General features: G+C 44.5%; 1 protein-coding gene across 8 annotated transcripts in view; it reads left to right on the forward strand.

The window, feature by feature from the left end:
- The window catches only part of KIAA0319L (KIAA0319 like), a 121,334-nt gene that overhangs the window by 70,022 nt on the left and 33,279 nt on the right, over positions 1-18,033 (forward strand). For 5 of the 8 annotated variants that reach the window (XR_016211121.1, XM_070078775.2, XM_051832163.3 and 2 more), the window contains 4 exons: positions 6,197-6,443; positions 8,667-8,768; positions 14,123-14,220; positions 17,316-17,403. Coding sequence is in view for 7 of the 8 variants with exons in the window: in XM_070078775.2 (XP_069934876.1) it covers positions 6,197-6,443; positions 8,667-8,768; positions 14,123-14,220; positions 17,316-17,403 (535 nt within the window). In the remaining variant the exon portion in view is untranslated. Of the gene's footprint in view, positions 1-6,196; positions 6,444-7,898; positions 8,064-8,666; positions 8,769-14,122; positions 14,221-17,315; positions 17,404-18,033 lie in introns of those variants that run through there. The other 3 variants (XM_089301033.1, XM_089301032.1, XM_089301031.1) reach the window with 2 other exon arrangements.

Raw genomic sequence — 18,033 nt, forward strand, 5'->3', positions numbered from 1 at the left:
GGACTATCTTCTGTTGTCTTCCCAGGCATATTAGCAGAGAGCTGGATCAGAAGCAGAGGAGCCAGGACTACAACTGACATTCATTTGGGGTGCCAGTGTCAGAGGTCGTGGCTTAATCCCTGGTCTACAATGCCAGCCCCCGTTTCAAACTTCTGTTGAAGTTCTTCAGGTTCACTAATTTTTTCTTATGTATTGCTTAATCTGCTGTTAAATCCCTACAGAGTATTTTTTTTTTTTTTTTTGACAGGCAGAGTGGACAGTGAGAGAGGGAGACAGAGAGAAAGGTCTTCCTTTGCTGTTGGTTCACCCTCCAATGGCCGCCGCGGCCGGCGCGCTGCAGCCGGCGCACCATGCGGATCTGATGGCAGGAGCCAGGTGCTTCTCCTGGTCTCCCATGGGGTGCAGGGCCCAAGTACTTGGGCCATCCTCCACTGCACTCCTGGGCCACAGCAGAGAGCTGGCCTGGAAGAGGGGCAACCGGGACAGAATCTGGCACCCTGACCGGGACTAGAACCTGGTGTGCCGGCGCCACAAGGCAGAGGATTAGCCTACTGAGCCGCAGCGCCGGCCCCTACAGAGTATTTTTCATCTCAGATGTTATACTGTTCATCTCCAGAAGCTTGATGTGGATCATTCTTTTTGTCTTCTGTGTCTCTGTTTCATGCTGCAGACCCCTGTTGTCTGCAGGGTATATTTCCAAGATCCCTAGTAGATGCCTGAAACAGTGGTTAGGAGCAAACGGAAAGAAGAATCCATAGCCTGAGGCTGTAATGTCTGTTGGGGCGACAGTAGACCTGCCAGAAACTTAATGTCAGAGAACCATAGTCAAGCCATGTGGTAAGCTGACTGGGAAGCTACCTGCATGTGCAGGAGGGAGCCAGGAGTAACAGAAAGTAGGAATCAGGGAGACTGGAGAGCTGATGCAACTTTGAATGTATTCCTCAAGCAGCACACAAATGGATGGGAATAGGCAGAGCTTTATGAGCTCAAAGTGTGTGAGCAACCTCTGCCCAGATCCCTGTCAGTGCCAGCATACTATGGGGGAGTCGGATTGTGCAGTTTATGTACAGAGAAGTCACTAAAATTAATCAACAGCTCATCAGGAAAATAAAACAATCTAATTGTTAAAATATATTATCTAAAATGTTTAGGCCGGCGCCGCGGCTCACTAGGCTAATCCTCTGCCTAGCGGCGCCGGCACACCGGGTTCTAGTCCCGGTCGGGGTGCCGGATTCTGTCCCGGTTGCCCCTCTTCCAGGCCAGCCCTCTGCTGTGGCCAGGGAGTGCAGTGGAGGATGGTCCAGGTGCTTGGGCCCTGCACCCCATGGGAGACCAGGAAAAGCACCTAGCTCCTGGCTCCTGCCATCGGATCAGCGCGGTGCGCCGGCTGCGGTGCGCTGGCCGCGGCGGCCATTGGAGGGTGAACCAACGGCAAAGGAAGACCTTTCTCACTGTCCACTCTGCCTGTCCAAAAAAAATATATATATATATATATAATCTAAAATGTTCAGTTTTCAACCAGATATTATGAGATTTGCAAGGAAACAATCAGGAAAGTGTGACTCATGTTCAGGGGAAAAATAATTAATAAAAATGAATTCTGGGGCTAGCATTGTGGCATGGCTGGTAAAGCTGCAGCCTATGATGCCGGCATCCCGTGTGGGCGCTGGTTTGTGTCCTGGCTGCTCCACTTCTGATCCAGCTCCCTACTAATGGCCTGAGAAGGCAGCGGAAAATGGCCCAAGTGTTTAGGCCCCTGTCACTCATGTGGGAGACCTGAATGAAGTTCTTGGCTCCTGACTTCTGTCTGGCCCAGTCCTGGTGGTTGAGGCCATTTGAAGAGTGAACCAACCAATGGATGGAAGATCTCAATCTCTATCTCTCCCTCTCTCTCTGTAACTCTTTCTTCCTTCCTCCCTCTCCCTCTCTCCTTACCTCCTTCCCTCCTTCCCTCCATCCCTCCCTCCCTCCCTCCCTTCCTTTCTTTCTTTCACAGGCAGAGTTAGAGAGAGACAGAGAGAAAGGTCTTCCTTTTCCGTTGGTTCACCCCCCAAATGGCCGCTACGGCCAGTGCTGCGCGGATCTGAAGCCAGGAGCCAGGTGCTTCCTCCTGGTCTCTCATGTGGGTGCAGGGCCCAAGCACTTGGGCCATCCTCCACTGCCCTCCCGGGCCACAGCAGAGAGCTGGACTGGAAAAGAAGCAACCGGGACAGAATCCAGCGCCCTGACCAGGACTAGAACCCGGGGTGCTGGCGCCGCAGGTGGAGGATTAGCCTAATGAGCCGCTGCGCCGGCCTTTTTTTTTTTTTTGACAGGCAGAGTTAAACAGAGAGACAGAGAGAAAGATCTTGCTTTTTCTATTGGTTCACCCCCCAAGTGGCCACTACGGCTAGCGCGCTGCGCCGTTCCGAAGCCAAGAGCCAGGTGCTTCCTCCTGGTCTCCCATGCAGATGCAGGGCCCAAGCACTTGGGCCATCCTCCACTGCCTTCCTGGGCCACAGCAGAGAGCTGGCCTGGAAGAGGAACAACCAGGACAGAATCCGGTGCCCCAACCGGGACTAGAACCCGGTGTGCCGGCGCCGGAGGCGGAGGATTAGCCTAGTGAGCTAATGAAGTTGTGTAGCAGTCGGAAGTATCATATAATTGGGTAATAGTTTAGTTTCCTGTATACTTAAAAATCCATTTATATACAACCCATGATTGTATTCCTAAGCATTTACTGCATATAAGACACATTTATAGAAACATTTATATTCAAACATTCATAGACATTTTATTTATAACTGATAACTGAAAACAACTTAAATCTCCTTCAATAGAGCAATGGAAAACAAATTTAGATGTGTCTCTAGTGGAATACTACTCAGTAATAAAAAGTAATGTGCTACTGCTACACATAATGCCTTAGGTGGATCTCAGAAGCATGTTGAGTGAAAGTAGCCGTAAGCAAAAGCTGTATGTATAGGATTCCTTTCGTGAAATACAGGAAAACTCAAGCCAATCGAACCATGACAGAAAGAAATCAGTGGTTGCCTGAACCTGGAGGTGGAGGCAGGGACTTATTGCGAAGGGGCATGAATGAATTTTTAGTGCTCTTCCTAGAAATGTTCTCTCCTTTAATAGTGGTTATGTGGGTGTATACACTTGTCAAACATTGACCTTATACTTGAATTTTGTGCAGTTTATTTTCTGTGAATTACACTTCAGCTAAGTTGATTTAAGAAAAAAAATCTGTACCACTACCATTTATCCATGCATCATTTCTCATTTGGATGAATGCCACAGCTTCCTAAGTGGAGTTCCTGCTGTTGGCTTTACTTTTCCAAACCCATACACTAAGAAGTGACCTGTAAAACAGAAGCCTGACCTTATATAACCCTTTGAATGCTCACTGTGACTTGGTTCCTAAAAGGAGCATGTAACATCATCTTCTGTCTGGTCCTTGCCTGTCTTTGACGTTTATCTTCCATTACTTCCCACCTCACATATTGCTTTTGGCTCTCAAAATATACCTTGTTCAATTAATTTCTTTGTTTTTAAGGTAATACATTGTTTAATTTTCATTTTATTTGAAAGGCAGAGGTGGGGGGAGGGGAGACAGAGACATACAAAGACATTTTCCATCCACTGGTTGACTCCCAAATGCCTGCAGTTTGCCAGGGCTTGGCCAGGCCAATGCCAGGAGCCCAGAACTGAATCCAGGTCTCCCATGTGGGTGACAGGAACCCAAATACTTGAAAATCTCCTGCTCTCTCCCACAGTGTGAAGTAACACAAAGCTGGACTGGAATGGAGAAGCTGGGACTCAAGCTAGGTGCTCCTGTTTGGAATGTGGGCATCCCCAGTGGTGTCTGAACCACTGTGCCAAATGCCTCCCTGTGTGCATTCTCCCCTCTCAGTCTTCTCTCTAGTGAACAACTGTTTAACCTTTAAAGCTAGCTTAGGACATTGCTCCTCTAGGAAACCTGTGTGTGTGTGTGTGTGTGTGTATAAATCACCCTTTTCCACACCCTCCCTTTCTCTAAGGGATAGAGCTCAAATATCCTCAGATTGTGTTTCTTTGGTTTATTATAACTTTTATAGGTATCTTTACTATTTTGGCTTAGTGTTTTTTCTTTTTTTTAATAATTCTTTTTTTTTTTTTTTAATTTTATTTTTTTGACAGGCAGAATGGATAGTGAGAGAGAGAGACAGAGAGAAAGGTCTTCCTTTGCCGTTGGTTCACCCCCCATGGCCGCCACGGCTGGCGCACCGCGCTGATCCGAAGGCAGGAGCCAGGTGCTTCTCCTGGTCTCCCATGGGGTGCGGGGCCCAAGGACTTGGGCCATCCTCCACTGCACTTCCAGGCCACAGCAGAGAGCTGGCCTGGAAGAGGGGCAACCGGGACAGAATCTGGCGCCCCGACCGGAACTAAAACCCAGGGTGATGGCGCCACGGTTGGAAGATTAGCCTGGGAGCCACGGCGCCAGCCCGGCTTAGTGTTTTTTCTTCTCTCTTCCCATATGTTGAACACAGTGGTTAGTTTTATTTATACTTTGGATCCACAAGGTCTGATCCATAATAGGTGCTCAGTAAGTATTTGTAAGAAGATTGACTATCAGTGTTAAGAATAGAAGATAGCGGTTCAGTGCTGTGGCACAGAGGGTTAAAGTCCCTGCCTTCTGTGCAGGCATCCCATATGGGTGCCAGTTCAAGTCCTAGCTGCTCCACTTCTGATCCAGCTCCCTGCTAATGCACCTTGGAAAGCAACAGAGGATGGCCCAAGTTCTTGGGCCGCTGCACCCACGTAGGAGACCTGGAAGAAGCTGGCTCCTGGCTTCAGATTGGCCCAACACCGGCTGTTGAGGCCATTTGGGGAGTAAGCCAGCAGGTAGAAGACCTCTCTCTCTCTCTGTGTCTCTCCCTCTCTCTGTAACTCTTTCAAATAAATGAAATAAATCTTTTTTTTTTTTTTTTTTTTGACAGGCAGAGTGGACAGTGAGAGAGAGAGAGAGACAGAGAGAAAGGTCTTCCTTTGCTGTTGGTTCACCCTCCAATGGCTGCCACGGCCGGCGCACTGTGGCCGGCACACCGCGCTGATCCGAAGCCAGGAGCCAGGTGCTTATCCTTGGTCTCCCATGGGGTGCAGGGCCCAAGCACTTGGGCCATCCTCCACTGCACTCCCGGGCCACAGCAGAGAGCTGGCCTGGAAGAGGGGCAACCCGGACAGAATCCGGCGCCCCGACTGGGGCTAGAACCCGGTGTGCCGGCGCCGCTAGGCGGAGGATTAGCCTGTTGAGCCGTGGCGCCGGCCATGAAATAAATCTTTTAAAAGGTATAGAAGATAAAAAGTATGCATAGTATGGTTATTACTATTTTTATTAAAACTGCATAGAGGAACCAGCGCCGTGGCAAACTAGGTTAATCCTCTGTGGTGCCAGCATCCCATATGGGCGCTGGTTCTAGTACTGGTTGCTACTCTTCCAGTTCAGCTCTCTGCTGTGGCCTGGGAAAGAAGTAGAAGATGGCCCAAGTTCTTGGGCCCCTGTACGCACATGGGAGACCAGGAAGAAGCTCCTGGCTCCTGGCTTCAGATCGGAGCAGCTCTGGCCGTTGCGGCCATTTGGGGTGTGAACCAATGAAAGACCTTTCTCTGTCTATCTGTCTGTCTGTCTCTGTAATTCTACCTGTCAAATAAATAAATAAAATCTTTTAAAAAAACTGCATAGAAAAAGCTGAGAAGATTTATATCAGCATTTTAACACCATTTTTTGTAGAGATTAGTTTTAAAATTTTTTTAAAATTAATTTATTTATTTGAAAGGCAACGAGGTGGAGGGGAGAGAGACAGACAGAGATATTTTCCATCCTCTGGTTAACTTCCCTATTGCCTACAACAGCCAGGACTAAGCCAGGCTGAAGCCAGGAGCCAGGAACTCCATCTGGGTCTCTCACAAGGGTGGCAAGGACTCAGGTCTTTGGACCTTCATCCTCCGTCTCCTAGGAGTATTAGCAGGAAGCTGCATTGGAAGCATGGAATAGCTGACACGGGATGCAGGCATCCTGAGGGGTGGCCTAACCTGCTGCACCACAATGCCTGCCCCAAGTTTCTTTAATATTTTTTGGCAAGTTTGCAGTTTTCAAAAAATATTTCATGAGATATAAGCTGAAAAACTGTATAACTTTTGCCTATTCAGATGAATTTTTGCATTTCTTTAGGTCCACAAGGCAGTTACAGTTTCCAGTCCCTCAACCACAGTCCTGACTGCAGAGATTCCTGATGGGCCAAAGAACCTATCCGTTCAACCTGAAATACCAGCAGATCCTGGAACTACAGCCAGTACTCCGCAAGTGAAAAGCCCTGGGACAATGCAGGTTGCTACCCCTCTGCCAGTAGCTCCCTCTTACAGTTATGCTACCCTCACCCCCAAGGCCTCTTTCCAGAGCACCTCAGCACCGTACCCAGGTGAGGCCCCTTGCTTCTGCCCTTGGAGATGAGATGGAAAGTAGAACATTTGATGAAAATGCTCCCTTTTAGAAGGAAGAAGGGTGGGAAGGAAGCATGTCTTGAATACTGTATGTTAGAGAGAAAATAACCTTGTCTGTGGACTTGGGACTCTATATCCCTTTTTCAGCCAGCCCCTTGCTGGTAGAAGTTTATGAGGCTCATTTTCTCAGAGCCAGATTCCACTTCCTTAAAGGCACAAGGTTCAATAAATGTTTGAGGCATCAAGTAAACAGAGCCTGGGGGGGAAGTTGGGGAAAGTTGGATCAGTATACCTGCTTGCCTTCTGAAAGGCTGGTTGTAGGCCAGATGTTTGTCTCTGATTTTTACAGCATCTTTATTTTTAAAGGAGCCCACAGGAAAGAGACTTACACTTAGAATGTGGTCCTAACAGCTCACTCTACTGTTCTAAGGCATTAAGAGGGAATGATCAATCAATGCAACTCAGTTGATCTTTATCCTTTTAAAAAGTTAAAAGTGTGAAGCAAAGCTAGTAGAAATGAATTTCTGCCAATTTTTAATGTCCTAGTACCTCCTTTAGTGGTAATATAACATGAAAATTTACAGCTTTTCCATCCTGAGACACCAAAGTAATTTTTCTATTCAGGCAGAACACCTGTAATTTTTGGTATAATTTTGAAAGGTTTGAGTTGTACTGTATTGAACATTTTTTTGTCCATGATACTTTCTCTGAGTATAATGGTTTCTGTCTTTCTTATCTCTTTATTTTCTTTCTTTTTTTTGAAAATCACTTCAGAGCACTGTTATTCCTTCTCCTGGGGCATCTACATGCTGAAGCTTCCATAAAGAATGGTTTCATTTCTCTCCAAGCGCAGTGTTCCCAGGCAGAGGCAGATAAATCTCAAGTTTCATATTTGTCCAGGAAGCCATTCTCACCTCTCAGTCTTGAAATACGAGAGTTGCCCAGTCTGTTGTTTGCTTTAAGCTCTCCTACTGTCGAGGTCTCCTACCAAATGAACAATTATTGTCAGAGAAAAAAGATTTATATAATCAATGATTCTCGATGGCCTGCAAATGCCTTTGGCTCTTAACAACGTTGGGGAGTGTGGTGTGGTGGTGCTGCTGACATCTGGTGGATAAAGGCTAGGGATACTGCAGAGCATCCCAGGACCGTCTCCCTCACAACAGAGAATTATCTGGTGCAAAATGTCAGTAGAGTTGAGGTGGAGACACCCTGACATGTATGAAATAGCTGGTGAATAATATTAAGACAGCATCTAGCTATTTGTTGACTTGTGTATTCCAAACTCAAGGAGTAGAAGAGTTTGAACTGAGATGCTTCGAACTGGGGTGAATTCTTGGAGAGGAGACAGTCTTTAAGCTACAAACAATGTGCTGTATTTAAAGAAAGGCAGACACCTCATTTGAAGAAAATAGCGTTAGGCAAGCCCCCAAGAGTAAACTATGGCTTCTGTGGAGCACAAGAGGAAAAATTAATGTGACTTGGGTAGCAAAGAGGACAATGCGATCAGATGATGGTTTCTCTACTGCCCGGTTAGAGGTTTGGCCTCAAACATGGTGTGGGAATGTGGGACTTAAATGAGAAAGTAACATTGGAAGGTGAGTATTGTCCCAAGATTATGGTGGTGAGTATCTTAGGAAGACAGAATTAGTTAAAATGGGGAGAGCTAGCAGAGGTAGCAATTAGAATAGAGAAGGAATAGGGCAGGCCTGGTGACCGATAGATGCCTTTCCTTCTGGGAACTTTATATATGTATCTTGTAAGAAAATTATTTGTCAGCATAAAGGTGATCTTAAGCAGAATTTGAGCTCTGTGGAAAGTAGTATATAAAGAGGGCTTTATGACTGAACATAGTTAAAGTACAGGGGAGGGAAAGGAAGGAAAGAATAATACAGTGTCATGACAGCCAAGAGGTTTCAGCAGTAGTGGATGCCACTGAGGTGAAGGATGAAGGTTGAGACAGAGCTGTTAGATTTTCTAAGAAGCAGTTCATTGAGGACCTTGGAAGATCCTTTTCCATGGAAAAGTAGGGGCAGAACCAAATTGCAGAGGACTACAGCATAGAAAAATGATGAAGGAAATAAACAAATGAAGGCAATAACTGAATATCATTTATAGAAGGAGTTTGATTGCAATCAAAAGAGAAGTGGGGAGGCAGTTGGATCTGTTTCTAATTTGTGATATATTTGCTTTGTTTCCAGTTATAAAGGAACTGGTGGTATCTGCTGGAGAGAGTGTCCAGATAACCCTGCCCAAGAATGAAGTTCAGTTAAATGCGTACGTTCTCCAAGAACCACTTGATGGTAAAAATCCTTACAATTGGGTAATGTTTTAATTTATAGTGATATCTACATACCTCAACTGATTTATTCCTTACAATAGTCCTGTGAGGAGAGAAAGTAGCATGAGGATGCATAAGTACTTATGTACTATGAGAGGCAATGCAAGATAGGTTTGAGATTGCTAGCTTTGATGTCAAGCCTGGGTTCACATCCCAGCTCAGCCTGTCATTAGTGGAATGATTTTAAACAAATAACTTCTTTGAGTTTCCATTTTTCTTGGTAAAATGGGAGTAATATTTCCTCTCTTCAACCTAGTTAATTTATTTATTTATTTATTTTTTTTTTGGACAGGCAGAGTGGACAGTGAGAGAGAGAGACAGAGAGAGAAAGGTCTTCCTTTTGCCGTTGGTTCACCCTCCAATGGCCGCCGCTGCAGCCGGCGCACCGCGCTGATCCGATGGCAGGAGCCAGGAGCCAGGTGCTTTTTCCTGGTCTCCCATGGGGTGCAGGGCCCAAGCACCTGGGCCATCCTCCACTGCACTCCCTGGCCATAGCAGAGAGCTGGCCTGGAAGAGGGGCAACCGGGACAGAATCCGGCGCCCCGACCGGGACTAGAACCCGGTGTGCCGGTGCCGCAAGGTGGAGGATTAGCCTATTGAGCCACGGCGCCGGCAGTTAATTTATTTTTAAAACTTACCTTTTAATTCCATTTTCTGTGAACTATTAAAAATGTATTTATTTATTTAACTTACTTGAAAGGCAGAGAGACACAGAATGATCTTGCTTCTTTTGGTTCAATCCCCAAATGCCCGCAATAGCTAGAGCTGAGTCAGCCTGAAGCCAGGAGCCAGGAACTCAGTCCAGATCTCCCAAGAAAGTAGCGGAGACCCAAGTACTTGAGTCATCACCTGCTACTTCCCAGAGTGCCTGTCAACAGGAAACTGGAATCAGGAGTGGAAGCAGGACTCAGACTCCAGCACTGATGTGGGATGCTGGCATCCCAAATGGTGCCTTAACCTCTGTGCCAGATGCCAGCATCATCAGAAGGTTACATTAAGAAATAGTGTATGTGCTATCTAATTCAATGTCTGGCATATGGTTGATGATTGTTAATGTAGATCTTAGTTAGGAGGTTGTATTATACCCATTTAAAGAGGAAGAAACTAAGGCTCAGATTAACCTATTTATTTTAGTCAAGCAACTGGTAAAAAATAGCAGTTAGAGAACTTAGCAATTATGCAGAACTACAGCTAATATAGATTTATCACTTAAAAAAAAAAAAAAGACAACAGGCAAGCATTGTGGTATAGTGGGTTAAGCCACCACTTGAAAGGCCTGCATCCCCTATCGGAGCACTGGTTCAAGTCCTGGCTGCTTTGCTTCCAATTCAGCTTCCTGCTAATGTTCTGGAAAGCAGCGGAAGATGGCTCAAGTATTTGAATTCCTGCCACCTCTGTGAGAGACCTAGGTGGGGTTCCTGGATCATAGCTTCAGCCTGTCTAGCCCAGGCTGTGGAGGCATTTGGAAAGTGACCCAGCAGATGGAAGATCTCTCTCTATCTCTGTAACACTTTCAAATAAACAAATTTTTTGAAAAAATTAAAAATACAGCCCAATGTGATTTACATAACTCAAATTTGTAAAATATACAGAAGGTGGGGGCTAGCACTGTGGCATAGCAGGTAAAGCCTCTGCCTGAGTGCTGGCATCCCACATGGGCACCGATTTGAGTCCCAGCTACTCCACTTCCTATCTAGCTCTCTGCAGTGGCCTGGGAAAGCAATAGAAGATGGCCCAAGTCCTTGGGCCCCTGCACCCATGTGGGAGACCTGGAAGAAGCTCCTGGCTCCTGGCTTCAGATCGACCCAGCTCTAGCCATTGTGGCTATTTGGGGAGTGAACCATCGGATGGAAGACCTCTCTCTGCCTCTGCCTCTCTGTAACTCTACGTTTCAAATAAATAAATAAGTCATTTAAAAAATACGTAGAGGATGAATAATTCATTTAATAATAATTTGTCGGGGTGGCATTGTGGCACAGCTCTTCCCTCTCTGCCTCTCCCTCTCTGTAATTCTGCCTTTCAAATAAATAAATACATCTTTAAGAAAAAAAAATAAAACTTTTATAATTATAGTATCCCTTTCACCCTTGAAATATAAGTTAATATACCAATGTTTGACTTACAAACACAGATGTATTTTCTTAAGACTCTTTATGATGTGAGTGAAGCATACTATGATGGCAAATGACTGGGTTGGCTTTGTGTTTCTCTCATTAAAAGCTTAGGCAAGCAGAATGCCCTTCATCATTCAGGATGGGGTCCTTCTACTTTAGTTACACACATTTCCAATACAATATTCCTGATTCATGGGTCTCATACCACATAGTGTATTAATGCAAAAAGCACTTTTTCAGAACCTAAATGTCCTCTGTGTTTTTATATTCATGTTCTCAAATTGAGGTTTCCTTGTCAGTTCAATCCACCCCCCTTTAGAGAAGCCTTTTCTGTCTCTGGTGGGAAGTTAAGATGAAGGTTTTTGGTAGCCTCTGAAGACGCAGTGAGGTGAGAGCCGTCGGTGTGCCATAGTGGGTTAAGCTGCCACTTGTAACATTGAAATCCTATATTGGAGCACTGGTTCACATCCCAGCTGTTCTACTTCTGATCTTGCTTCCTACTAATGTGCTTGCCAGGGAAGGCAGCAGAGGTTGGCCCTAGTACTTGGGTCCCTGCCACTCATAGGGGAGACCAGGATGAAGTCTGGTGTCCTGGTTTCAACCTGGTCTACCCCGGCTGTTTTTGCTATTTTGAGAAGTGAACCAGCAAATGAAAGATCTCTCTCTTTTGATGGTCTGCCTTTTAAGCAAATGAATGAATAAATCCTACAGAAAAAAAATGCTGTTAAGGAAAGAACTTTCTTGAGCTGTGATAACTTCTCTTACGAAAGATTTGTTAGATTCTACTGTATTTTCTTTCCTTTTTTTTTTTTTTTAAAGATTTATTTATTTATTTGAAAGTCAGAGTTACACAGAGAGGAGAGGCAGAGAGAGAGGTCTTCCATCAACTGGTTCACTCCCCAGATGGCCGCAACGGCTGGAGCTATGCCGATCTGAAGCCAGGAGCCAGGAGCTTCCTCCAGGTCTCCCACATGGGTGCAGGGGCCCAAGGGCTTGGGCCATTTTCTACTGCTTTCTCAGGCCATAGCAGAGAGCTGGATCAGAAGAGGAGCAGCCGGGATTAGAACTGGTGCCTATATAGGATGCCGGCACTTCAGGTCAGGGCGTTAACCTGCTGCGCCACAGCGTCGGCCCCTGTATTTTCTTTCCTAACCTACCTGTACATATACATTTCTTTGAGTTACTGTTATATTGTAGATTGGCAGTCCAAAAAACATCAGCTCAGACACAGATTCTTTTCAACTATCCTTTCCCCAGCTTCTTCCACCTTTATCAGATGGGTGATTTCACACTCTTAGGGACTGAGGTGGTGAGACAGGACCAACTGCATGCTCTTGAACCCTGCCTGTCCTCTGGAAGCCATTGGCACCCCTCTCAGGTTTATAGTTCCCAGTTTCAAAACCACTGCCCTCAATCATTGCAGTCAGCCTTCTGTATAACAGACTCAGTTGGTTGTTCCTGTCCTTGGCCAATTTCTGCCTATAAGGTGAATTTCATCTGACATTTTGTCTCCAACAAATATTGTCCTTTTTGAAATTTGTGTTGATAGCCTTAGGTATTATTAGCAAAATTATCAGTTCTCAAACTAATGTGAATTTGTTTTCTATGTAGAAAAAAGTTTCCAACTACAGTTAGAAGAAATGTCTCATAGCATGCTCTCTTTTTTGCTTCTCTCCTCACCTGACTTCTACATGCACATTGCTGAGACCTATTGGGAGTGGCACCTGGCCAGAACAATACTAGTTTTAGGGGGAAGGAGAGAGGGAGGGAGCGAAGAATGTAGGGGAGGGAGACGGAGGAAGGAAATCTTGGATTTAGGTTCTAACATTCACATTTGAACTCATGTAACCCGGAAAAGGATTACTGCTAGAAGGAAGGAAGCAGGCAAGCAAAGAGGAAAGGAGGGAGGAAGGAGATCTTAGAATTAGGTTCTGTGTTATAACTTTGCCATTTGAATTTATGAAATAAGAAAGAGATGACTACAGGAAGGAAGAGAAAGGAAGGAAAGGAGGAGGAAGGAAATGTTGGAATTGGGTCTGTGTGCTGACTTTCATGTTTTAACGTATGAAATAAGGAAAAGATGACTACTCTCTGCTAAACAGTTGCTGTTTGATTTTTCTCTCTTGAGTGATAGCTTAAGCTAAACCTTCCTACCACATCCCATCCATCCTTAGCTGGAAATGCCTTTTGACTCCCCCAAAATTTAAGACCACTTTTACTGGAGAGGGATTCCATTAGGATAATAGGATTCTACCCTTACCCTACCTAGTGCTACAATTTGAGCTGCAAATGAGGACCATTTAGTGCTTCATTTGATCTTAATTAATTTCAGTGGGGCCTGTTTTAAATGGGCCATCCCCTACCATCTTCTGCAGTGTATTATTTAGCTCAGTAGGAATGAAGTAGCTCTTTTAACTCACCAGGGTGTGATGACCTCAGTGAGACGAGCATTGTTAGCACTCTGTAAAAAGCTATTTTTGAACCATGTTATTTAGAAGTCATTGCTGTTCTTTGTTGCAAAAAAAGTTTTGCAAGAAAATGGCCTTTGTTCCCAATGAGTTCATCTGTAGTGGTTGGTAGGGTATGTATTTTCAGTAGGATGCCACACCAGGAACAACCTGACTTTATTTTTTTAAAGGAGGATTGAGGCGGATTGACCCTGGGGAAGGTAGGTATGAGATAGGGATGAGCATTGTTGAGAGAGAGAGAAAGAAACCTTTATTGTAACTGAATCAGAAGAACCTGCCCTTTCTTTCAGTAAATTGTTTGGTTTCCGTACAGGCTCTAAAGTACAATTTTTTAAAAAAAGATTTATTTATTTATTTGAAAGGCAGAGTTACAGAGAGAGAGAGAGAGAGAGAGAGAGAGAGAGATCTTCCTGGTTCACTCTCCAAATGGCCACAATGGCTAGGGCTGAGCCAGACCAAAGCCAGGAACCAGGAGCTTCATCCAGGTCTCCCATGTGGATGCAGGGAGCTGGGACACAAGCAGCCAGGATAGGAACTGACACCCATGTAGGATGCCAGCGTCATAGGTGGTGGTTTAACCCACTGTACCACAACGCTGGCCCCTGTAGGGTGCATTCTTGAAAAACTGAGGCCTTGTCAAGATTTAGAAGAGGGTTGTTATTGGCAGGCTATGAAGCTGTCATCTTTGTGTGTAGGTGTGTGTTTTCATGATTTTTGTAACTGCCCTTCTATAGGAGAAACCTACACCTACGACTGGCAGCTGATTACTCATCCTAAAGACTACAGTGGAGAAATGGAAGGGAAATATTCCAAGGTCCTCAAACTATCCAAGGTGAATTTGTCTCCTTTCATTTGTAGGGCTAAGATAGAGGCGTTGACTACTTCCTAAAATGTGTAACACAGTATTTTCTGTCCATATTGAAGCTGGGAATGATCTTTCAGAAATGAATTCTCCAAAAGTCTCACTGGCTGACATCCAGTGTTTGTTAGTGTATGATTCTCAAATTTTCATTTATGGTGAGAAGACTGTACCAGCATGGTAGTGATAGCTGAAAATACACACAAAACAGCTTTAAGGGTAACATAAGGATTTTAGAATTTGGGAGATGAACTAGGTTATTTGTGGCCACATGACTGTACTTTGGCTCACTCCTTTTGAGATTCATTGTAGTTATTAAGAGCCATAAAAATGATCATATTCTTTGGCCCAGCAGTCTCATTGATTCAGCAACTGTTCATTGTGCACAGGCTAAGTGGTAGGCATTGGTGATTTACCAGTGAGTTAATCATAAGCTTAATGTTCAAGGACAATAGAGTCTTGTAGGTGCTACTGGTGGGAAGCAGGTGAGTATAACAGGTCAGTGCAGGAGTATTGAAGTCCTGGGGTACTAGAGTAGATTTTTTCAAGTTTGCCTACTCGGGCAATAAAAGGTGGTTAATTTACTGCGTGGAGGGATAATATCTCAAACAGAATCAACATCTCCACTGGGTCAAAAATGAGAGAGAAAGTGTGGAGGAAGGAATGGTATGTGTGTGGTTCAGCTTGACTGAGCCCTAAGTTTTCAGAAGACCCACGGCTCAAGTAAGTTGGAGAGATGCAGGGGCCAGATCGAGCAGAACCTTGTAAGTAGGATTAAGTACTTTGAATCTTATCCAGAGGAAATAGCGTTGGAAAGATTCTGTATAGAAGAAAGACATGTTCAGATTTCTAGTTTAGAAAGATCCATCCTGATTGAAGAGTGGAGGACATAAATAGGGAGACCAGTAAGGAATCTGTTGAAAATTTGAGTGCAAAATGATAGTAGCCTGAGTAAAACAACAGAAGTAAAATAGAAATGTAAAATCATCTGTTGAGTTCATGCCATGTGCCAGATGTGATGTAAGTATTTTATGCAGCTAAAAAGAACTTCATAAAACCCCCAAGATGTGGGTATTAATATTTCCTTTACAAGTGACAAAATGAAAAGTTGGAAAACTGAAGTGATTTGGCCAGAGTTCACTAAGCTATTAAATGGTTGTTTGGGGCTATATAGAGCTTTCTATCTCCAGAACTCTTTTTTTTTTTTTTTTTTTTTTTTTTTTTTTTGACAGGCAGAGTGGACAGTGAGAGAGACAGAAAGGTCTTCCTTTTGCCGTTGGTTCACCCTCCAATGGCCGCCACGGCTGGCGCGCTGCAGCCGGCGCACCGTGCTGATCCAATGGCAGGAGCCAGGTACTTATCCTGGTCTCCCATGGGGTGCAGGGCCCAAGGACCTGGGCCATCCTCCACTGCACTCCCTGGCCACAGCAGAGAGCTGGCCTGGAAGAGGGGCAACCGGGACAGAATCTGGCGCCCTGACCGGGACTAGAACCCGGTGTGCCGGCGCCACAAGGCGGAGGATTAGCCTAGTGAGCTGCGGCACCGGCCCAGAACTCATTTTAATAACTGCTGTGAGGAGTGGTTGAGAACCAAGGTGATGGCAGTGTGGCTGGAGACAAGTGAGTGGATGTGAGCAGTAAAATGGAGGGCAGCTGGATAAAATGTAATGATCAGTGAGTTGGATGGAGGTGTTGGGGAGGGAGGTCTGGGATAACCCTAGCCTTTTGGTTGGGTACCTGCATGGATGTTTCCTGAAACGAGGAGCATAGAAGAGGGAACAGCTTTGGGGGAGGTTTGCAGATGATGAGTTCATTTTTGGACAGGATGAGTTTGAGGTACCTGTGAAACATTTGAGTGGAGTTATCCATTTAGTAGCTGGGGGTAAGGGGCTAGGGATCAGGAGACAGCTCTGAGCAAGAGAGATAAATTTGCATGTCAACCCCAAACAGATGATAATTGAAGCCATAGTTATAGATAAGACCTACGGAGGAGAGGGTAGAGTGAAGGAGACTGAGGATAGAATCCTGGGTACACTGTCATCCTAAGGGTAGAGAGTGAGGAAGCAGAAGGAAATGAGTATGGCAGAGAGGTAAAACCCAGCAGGAAAGCATTAAAAGGAGATGGAAGTAATGAAAAATGCTACCTGCATCAATTAGTATTTACTCAAAGAAGGTAATCTTCGAGAAAAAACCACATCCTCCTGGAAGATGTTCACTACAGTATTAGTCATAATAGTAAAAAAGTGGAAAGAACTCAGGTATCCAACAATGTAGAATGCATATGTGAATTAGGACACATTTATTCATGGGCTATTCTGCAGTCATTAAAAGGCATATTAAAAAGATTGTGTGACAAAATGGGGAAAGTGTTCATACTAAATGAATGGGAGGAATAGCATTGAAAAGTTTGATACTTTCATTTTAGCTTGACCTTGAATACCACTGAAGTATGAGCTCTTCGAAGGTGGTAGAGATCTTACCTTGTTGCTCTGCCAACCCAAAGTCTGGGGTAGTGACTGGTACATGATTGGGTCTCAACAAATGTTTGTTGAACAAATGAGCTACTTTTTGTATGTAGTCAGGATAGGAAGAAAATAGAGGAATATAATGGATTGATGTGTTATAATATAGTGCGATAGTGGGTGATTTTATTGTTTTTTTTCCCCATTTATGCAGTTAGTGAAAATGGTGATAGTGGGGAATTATTTGTTATTTTTACAAAATGTTTTTCTTTGAGGAACTGATTATTTTAATTTCATAACTCTGTGAAGTAGGCTGTTTGGGCCCTTAATGTTCTTCTGAAAAGAAAATGGGAGTACAGAGATATTGAAATCCCTTCTGTTCCGGAGTCAGCTAGTAATAAGATGCACATTAAAAGCTCTGTTTTTTTGTTTGTTTGTTTGTTGTTTTAGTTTAATTTATTGTTTCATTTCCTTAGATAGTTTATACTTTTTTCCATTTCAGAAGCAGAGCAAAAGAATGAAAGGTTAAGCCTGGGAAAACTCAGATGTATGTATTCAATGTAATTGCTACGTTTTGTGGCTAACAGGTTTTCTCTTGCTTCCACAGCTCACTCCCGGCCTGTATGAATTTAAAGTGATTGTAGATGGTCAAAATGCCCACGGGGAAGGCTATGTGAATGTGACTGTAGAGCCAGGTATGTGTTGCCAGCTCCAGCTGTGTCTCCATTGCTCCCTCTGCAGGCCTCCCAAGGAGATGAAGATTTGACTTCGGGGTTTTTAATTCCCAATCTTTTTTTGTACATATTAAATTTATCGAGCAATTCCTAGTTCAGTGTAGCAAAAGATTATAGTAGCAAGATATGTACTTTGTTCCAAGTGTTCTAATGGGAACAGTGGGCTTGGCAGGGGAGCATTAGTTAGGCAGCCCACAGAGCAGTGTGGCCTGAGCAATAGCCTGTCTCCCTGAGAACTACTCCCCCAAGTGGGCCAAGCTGAGAGCGCACCATGTGCTGTAATTAAGAGATAGGAAGAAACCAGAAGCCTTGGAGAAACATGCAGGAGAGCCAGCCAAGTGATAGGTCCTTTCTGATCTTCCAGAGTTCCTCATTGAAACCCTACCATCCCTTCCACCTTGGAAACCAAATCCTGTCATTCTTTTTAAATGAGCCACTGTGGGTAGGTCACAGTGTAGTAGCAAGGTGTCTTGTTTTGGATTTTCAGAGAAATTTGGGAGAAGTTGAAGAGTGGCACTTACACTGGTAGAAATTCCTAATACTGTTTTTTTTTTTTTTTTTTTTTTTTGATATTTATTTATTTGAAAGGCA

Source organism: Oryctolagus cuniculus, chromosome 7, assembly GCF_051225735.1.
Source record: "Oryctolagus cuniculus isolate XC-2025 breed Fujian yellow rabbit chromosome 7, ASM5122573v1, whole genome shotgun sequence".
Lineage (NCBI taxonomy): Eukaryota > Metazoa > Chordata > Mammalia > Lagomorpha > Leporidae > Oryctolagus > Oryctolagus cuniculus.